Raw genomic sequence first — 7,793 nt, forward strand, 5'->3', positions numbered from 1 at the left:
TTTTAGAGATATGTGCTTAGTGTTATCCCCTTTGATGTAACCATGTTTCAGTTGAAAAATAACAACAATGTTATATTCTTATATGACAATTGGTTTATTAGGATCTTAAGCTAAATTACATGTACTTCGAATATGGCAAGTTACAGATCGAAGCCATACACACTCTCTAGTCGCCCCATAGAGCGCGAGTAGTTCGGAGTGATTCTTCGAAGTGGCAACTAAAGTTTGTTTACAAGACCTCAAGGATATCGTCGTGTTTCTGATGGTAAAGACATAACTAGATTAGGAACGTCCCTTATACGGGTCTGATAAGTATCCTGCACCGGCATAGCCAACAAAGATCACGTTATTTCGAGTATCATTTGGGGTAGATCCACTCAATGACGCGTAAAGAGAGAATAAACCCATATATATAGTACCTTTAAGGTAACATAAGATGTCTTTAATACCATTTCAGTGGAAATTTGTTGGCGTAATGTTGCGTCGAGCAAGACAACTTATAAGAAACGTGATGTCCGGTCTGGTACATTGGGATAAGTACAATAATGCACCTATTACACCCAGATATGAACACTCGAGGCTTAATATCTCTCCAGTGTTTTCCTTTGGACGGAATGTGTCATTTTTAATATCTACAGAATAAACGATCATGGGAGTAGATGATGGTTTGCGTCATGATGACTAAAATGTCTCAATACTAGGGGTGAGCATAGGCGGGTACCCGGCTAAATTTGATGGAACCGGAACCGGAACCGGCGGTTCCTAAGATGTTGGAACCGGAACCGGCCGGTTCCGGTTCCGGTTCCGGATACCCACTTTCAAAAAAAATTAGAAGAATTTAGTTACATATAATTGTCGTGATTAAGTAAACAAAGACCTATGATTGTTGATATTAAACAATTTTATCGTGGCCAATATTTCCCTTCCTCACGATGACACTTTGTCTTATTTTCCATATTTTATCATAAAAACAATGCTAATAATTTTGTTAAACTGTAATCATACATAGTAGTTTTCACTGTTTAACAACCAAGTCTCAAAGCATCAACCTTTTTGTGCTTATGTTGATTAAAGAACTTGGCAATATTAATATCATGTTTTTTAAAGTTGGCCAAACATGTTGCTGCTTGAGTACTTAGCGTTGATAATATGAGTTGTTCTTTGTTGAACTTATTATCCCACATCACAAAAATGACGCTATATTGGGAACAGAGTTTATATAGTTTATATTCTTCAACACAATGAAAGACGAGACATTTTATATATATATATATATATACACACACACACACACACACACACACACACACAAATCGGTTCCGACGGGTACCCGGCGGTTCCAAAAAAATGAGAACCGTAACCGGAACCGCTTAAGTCGGTTCCAAAGCTTTAGGAACCGGAACCGGAACTGCTTAAGGCGGTTTCGGTTCCAGAACCGGCGGTTACGAGACGGTTTCGGTTCCGAAAACGGGTACCCTGTTCCGATGCTCACCCCTACTCAATACCTTCTAAGTGTAATTTTCTTGATGAAGTAAAATCTCATCTTTACGTTGCTCAATCTGTAGGTCGAGGCAATATTGTTTCTTTGGAAGATCTTCATCTCGAATTCTTTTATCAGAACAGTGTCAAACAATTCTTTTGAGGTTCCTATGAGGTTTATATCATATGTGTAGACTATGATAATTACGCACCAAAAGTGGATTTCTTTATGTACATGCAGTATTATATCTCATTGTTTAAGTATCATATTCTGATCAAGTACTCACTTAGACGGTTATACCATATCTACCCGAATTGTTTCAATCCATAAAGAGTTCATCTCAATCTTACCGAGAACGTGTTGTGTGGTCTAGTACTACTTGATTCAGGTAACTTAAGCCCATCAGTGACTCTCATGTCCATCTATATGTTAAGACCTCCGTAAAAGATAGACTGCGACCACATCCACAAGCTGTATATTTAGTTTTTCGAAAACTACTAAAATGATTAACATCCATACGGGAGAATATGTCTCCTCGTAATCAATTCTAGGGCATTGAGATAAGCCTTTTTCCATGAGGCAAGTTTTGTACTTTACAATATCATTATTTTCATTACACTTCCTTACGAAAACTCATTTATTACTAATTGATTTAACAATAGTTTGTATTGGAGCAACATGTCCAAACACCTTTATTTAGGCTAAGGAATCCAATTCATCATAGATTGATTGTTTTCATTGAGGCCACTCCATTCTACGTTTGCACTCAACAATAGTAAATGGTTCTATGTGATCATCGCTCATAATATTAGTGGCCACTATGTATATGAAGACATCATCAATGACAGTCTTGTTTCGCTTCAAAATATCGTCTAAGCTAGCATACTCAACAAATATTTTCAAGATTATCGGGATGATGAGAAATTGGTGTTTCTTCGGAAACACGCTCATTTAATACATTACCATGATCCTTAATGATTTTGTGTGGCAAAACGGATGCGACATAATTTCTTCTCTGCCTAGGTTGAACATCCTTGGAATCGAGTGGCATTCCTCTTTTCTTAGGAAGAGTGGCAAACTAGAGAGTGATGATGTACGGTGGGTATAACCGATGCAAAATGTTCGGTTGGAACATGGTGTCACACATAGACGTCTATCATTACAGACACATTTACAACACATTCATGTTTTTCTTATTCCAAAAATCATATATAAACTTACCCTAAATGTATAAACCTAATAAAATACGATTAAAACATTAAACAAGTAGAAAACTTACAAAGTTTTCATAAGAATAATGTTCTTAAAACAATTAGAAAGAGTAACGAGGATTTCTTCATTTATGAAAATTTGAGTTATTTTCAACATTTTTAAGGTTTATTTATACTTTCCGGCCCATTAACAGAAAATGAGCCCAACTCTCAGTGCGACAAAGACAAATACTAGTTGGTGAAGCCCAAATCGTGAGTGAAGTTAATGGCTTACGATTTGTGACTATTTTTGAAAAAAAAAAAACGTTAATTTTTGGCTAGTAACAACTAAATCAAATGAAAAGTTAATGATTTATCTATATACTAGATTTGCGTATTTTTATTAAAATATAAATTAAAATAAAGTTTTACCAATCTATGTAATTATATATTATATATTCTAATAAAAACTTTCATTTAATAAAAATTTACCTTTGTTACATAAACTTATAGTATAAAAAAATAACTAACAAAAGTAAAATAAGTTAGTTAACTGAATATGTCCTCGACCTTATGTAAGATAACATCCTACATGCATTAACAAGTTGTACCTTACAACTCATAAAAGCATACGTATAAGTTTGTTAATGTACAAGCACATGATGCAACAAACTAATCAGCGTCTGCAGTGAAATCCGGTTCTGGAGGCTTCTGCAACTTCATCAATTCCCGAGCACTCTTCAGGTTCCGATTCCGGTGAACTCCACGAAGAGCATTAGCGGCAAATCTCGACGCCAAAAAAGTAGCTCCAAGGCTATAAGAGCTTCCACCGCCACCACCACCACCACCACCACCTCCATTTTTATGCGCTGCCAATTCCGCTTCCTCTTCCTCCTTCCGCCGCTGCTCCAAAATCTTCCGTTTAGAATATCTCCGCCAGGCCGCCTGAATGAAACACGCCGCCCAAGTCCGCCACTGCTGTGAGTAAAATCGGAAAGTGTGTTGTACCTGTCGACTGTGAAGCCGCCGGAACTGACCGGCGACGAATTTCAATTCGTCGGCCGGTAGGGCAAACGCTTCGACTTCTCTCAACGCTTTGACTGTTCTAGTGGAAGACGGAAGGTTAGCTCCGGATTTAGGGTCCAACGCCCATGTTAGAAGCTCCTCCCCGCAGAAATCTCCTTCTTTTAGAAACCCGCTATTGAAGAAACCGCTTCTTCCGCCGTCTGTGGTGGCGCTCTCGAGACGACCGCGTATTATGAAGAGCATTTCATCCACCGGATCTCCTTCTCGAACTATGTAAGTATTGTTTGTGTATAAACACGGTTTCAATCGTTCACAAATTGCATCGAGTAATGTCTCATCCATGTTCTCAAACAACGGAACCTGCAAATTTCGATTGGAATTAAATCATTAACGAAAATTTCACTTTTTGATCATGGATCTGAAATGTTCTTACCCGCTTGACTAAACCTAGACAAAGATGACGTTTTATGTCTCTTCTGAGATCCTTGGGTAGATTCTGAACCAAATTTTCTTCATCAACTCCTCGAGTTTCTAACCATTTGTATTGATCATAGCGTCTCACACGTTCTCTGAGATCTTGTGGAAGTAATCGATGATGCATCCATTGTTCTGAGTCACGTCTCTTCACTCTCATTTCTTCAAGTCGGATTGTAAGAGATTGAAGATACGTCTGTTATATAGTATAAAAAACAAGTTAACAACTCTTAATCTGTTAATCAATCACAAACTAAGATTCTCATATATGTTTTAAACCTGCATATTGCCAATCAACAGAGCAAAGAGAATGAGCCCAAATATGGCTAATGCAATGGAAAATATACTCTCTCCAGGATAAGTGCTGGTTTCAAGCCCCTGACCAAGTGTGCTGCCATACAAAAACAAAAACAAAATTCTCATTCCTTAAATGTAAAAAATAGCATCATACTTTCGTTTATTTACATAACAAATTCTAAAAAAATAAATATAAAATATAGTTATATACCTCAAATTCTGTAGGCCCCACCAGAGGCAATAACAGTACTTTGAAACAAACTTTTTGGAAGAAACAATCCCTGACGACAAAGCCTGTTTAAAAATCCCAAAATCAAAAGGCGGATTATCACCATCGGGAGAGCAAGCATCTTTCAAAATCTGGCCACTAACATCGCGCCACCTGTCATAACCCGCCATGCGTTCATTCCCACAGTACAAAAAATTCTTATTAAAATGCTTCTTTTCACAAGCTCTTTGCCAACATGTATCGTTTCGTTCAACAGACAATAAATACCAAAACGCCCCAACTATCTGAAAACACAAAACTTCCAATTAGTCAATTACGACATTGTACTTTTATTTTACGGTAAATTACACGGATGGTCCCTGTGGTTTAGGGTAATCTGCATGTTTGGTCCCTAACAACTTATTTTTTAACTTGGACCCTCCCTACTTTATATTTTTGTTGCATGCTTGGTCCCTGTCCGTTCTAAAAACACTGATTTACCAGGACCAAGCATGCAACAAAAATATAAAGTAGGGACGGTCCGAGTTAAAAAAGTTATTAGGGACCAAACATGCAGATTACCCTAAACCATAAGGACCATCCGTGTAATTTACCGATTTTTAAAGTATAGGATATGAAAGTAGGATGCTATATTGCTATAATGAAAGTATGTTGCTATTTTTTGCATTTGACTGACATGACTGGCGAGCATGTAGAGCAATAGGTAGTAAGCAGCACCGGCCCATGCGGTTTCCGCAACCACACCCGCGGTTCTTTTGAGTTCGGATGTTAAAGGGACGATTCTTGCAAATCTTGGAATGTATTGAAGGAGTATGATAATAAGCAAAGCTTGTTTTGTAGCTAATACGTCTGAACCTCTAGACGTATGTAGATATCTCCACACAACTATCTGTAAAATTGGAAAATCAAAGTAATTATCTGAGTCCTTGAAAAACCACAAAACACATTAATTATCTAACCTGAGGCAAGGGAACAACCGCAAGGAAATCGATTATAAAATACCACCTCATATATCTCTTAGCAATCTGGCCAGGATCTATCACAAGTTCACCGCGTCCAAAAACCCTAGATGAAGGGGCAATGTAAGCAGTGCGGAATTGAAGGGCCATATGAATAAGATAAAACACATCCACAACAGTTCTCAAAGTTGTAGCAATAATAGCCAAGTTATTATCAATTCCAAGGCATGTTTTTGACTCATCAAAAACCGGAAGATAGAAGAAAAGTGGGTCTATGGAAACTGCGAGAATACATGAAGCAACAAAGTATTTGTTCCATGTGAGTAGGAATGTATCTTGAGGGTCGAGGATTTTGTTTTCAGAGGCTTTGAGGTCTTCGGGGAACACAGCACGTGAAACACCAAACCCTAGTGATCTACCTATGGATTTCAGGCTTTCTGATCCTTTTCTGATTCCGTTTTTGAAGGATTTTGAGGAGGTGGGAATTGGGCGAGTTGGACGGGTTGTACTTATACCCTCGAATCCGTATTTGTTCATTGGAATTGATGATGATCTTGAATCCAAATCTTTCAACCTTCAAATGGGAAATGGAAGTGAGGTGTTAGAAGAAATAGAATAGCAGAAACTAGACGAAAAATCATGCAATTATATGAAACTGCAGAATTATCATCATTAATAAATAATCAATTACATATTGTCGTAAGTAGCATCCTCTTTCCTCTTTATTGTTTAATTTCATCTTCATTCATTGACTAGGTTTTTATTATATTCTATCTACAACAAGTGAGATCACCATCTAGATTCATATATAATTGTAAAATTACAACCACAAAATCCTACATGATCACACTAATTTCAATTTTCAAAACCCCTTTGGGAAAACCTAATTCTTCAATTTCACTTGATTCATCTACTATCCCCAAATTCATCAGTAATAGCTATGACTGCGTTAACCTTACAAACAAAAGAAATCGCCTACAGAAAAGTAAATACGATAGCTCAAACGAATCTGACCTAATCAGGAAAGTAGCTAGCGAAGTCAGATACAGTCATCAATTGCATCAAAGGAAACCTTTTTGAGGATAAGCTAGAAAGATCGGTGAAAATCATACTTACTAGACTTTCAGTGAAAGCTACTCCGCCGGATTAAAGCATCACCGACACCAGAAGAGTGATAACTGTCGCGCCGGATATATGGAAATTTCATACAAAATGAAGCGATAGAGAAACTGAAAACACGAAGAAATCTCAAAATTTGTTTGATGAAGAGATAGGAGCAAAAGAGTAGTGGCTGGCGGAAAGTATGTCTGAGAGCACCCAGCTGGTAGAAGCTGCCGGTAAGGAAGGTTGGGGGAGGGGGTTGTATTTGTGTAAATAACCCTTGAGTTTTATATGAGCTCAAGCTAAGCCCTCAAGTCTTTAATAAATTGCTAATATGCCTAAAGAAAAATAATATGACCCAACTAGCTTATTTTTTAGAACTTTTTCAGATTAACGAGTTTTTTTTTTCAAATATACTATTTATTTATTATAAAAACTCAAATCTTTAATATATTTTTATATCATTTTATATATTTCAGATAGTTTATCAATTAGTTTATAATTTATCAATTAGTTTATAAATATTATTTTTTTTATCAACTTTTTAGTTAGTATGTTAAATATAACTTAACAAAAAATTGATATATGTTTAGTTTTGGGATAGAAACATTTTGGTTTGAAAAAAAAAATTGTGTCTTTTGTTTTGAAAAATATTAAAATGAAATTGTTTTAAACTTAAAAAAAAAAAAACATAGATTCCAAGTTGATTCTAAATCTATTTAGAAAACGGTTTTCCAAAACTCTAAAATCGAATGAAATATAATTAGTCAAGTTGACTATGAATTTTGTTGGTGCAACTCATGGATCGTGACAAAATTATAAAAATGGTCCTTATGGTTTGTATTTTTTTTCCTGGTTTTGGTCTACACCTTGAGAGATTTGGATAAATAATCACTTTGAGCAGATTTTTTTTTTGTAGTTTTGGTCCTCCATGTTAATTCTGGTTAACTTGTTGTTAACTCCCTCATGTGGTCTTCACATGAGGGAAAATATGTCTTTTTCTCTTGGAGGACAATTTTTGCAAAGTTTAAATTTGT

The 7,793-nt window shown here is 36.3% G+C and overlaps 1 protein-coding gene across 3 annotated transcripts; it reads right to left on the minus strand.

The window, feature by feature from the left end:
- Positions 1–3,215: 3,215 nt before the first annotated feature.
- Positions 3,216–7,026, minus strand: LOC145124016 (putative cyclic nucleotide-gated ion channel 6). 3 transcript variants are annotated; one of them, XM_079059223.1, is made up of 7 exons: positions 6,768–7,026; positions 5,656–6,229; positions 5,373–5,585; positions 4,679–4,980; positions 4,450–4,561; positions 4,130–4,366; positions 3,216–4,056 (listed from the first exon to the last, which is right to left on the minus strand). In XM_079059223.1, the coding sequence occupies exons 2-7, from the start codon at positions 6,190–6,192 to the stop codon at positions 3,343–3,345; spliced, it is 2,115 nt and encodes a 704-aa protein (XP_078915349.1). In that variant the 5' UTR covers positions 6,193–6,229; positions 6,768–7,026; the 3' UTR covers positions 3,216–3,342. The 3 variants fall into 3 exon arrangements, with proteins under 3 accessions (XP_078915349.1, XP_078915348.1, XP_078915347.1); XM_079059222.1 differs by having other exon boundaries at positions 6,670–7,026; XM_079059221.1 differs by having other exon boundaries at positions 6,772–7,025.
- Positions 7,027–7,793: the final 767 nt, after the last annotated feature.

This window comes from Lactuca virosa, chromosome 7 (genome assembly GCF_052849685.1).
Source record: "Lactuca virosa cultivar CGN04683 chromosome 7, Lactuca_virosa_CGN04683_v6, whole genome shotgun sequence".
Taxonomy (NCBI): Eukaryota; Viridiplantae; Streptophyta; class Magnoliopsida; order Asterales; family Asteraceae; genus Lactuca; species Lactuca virosa.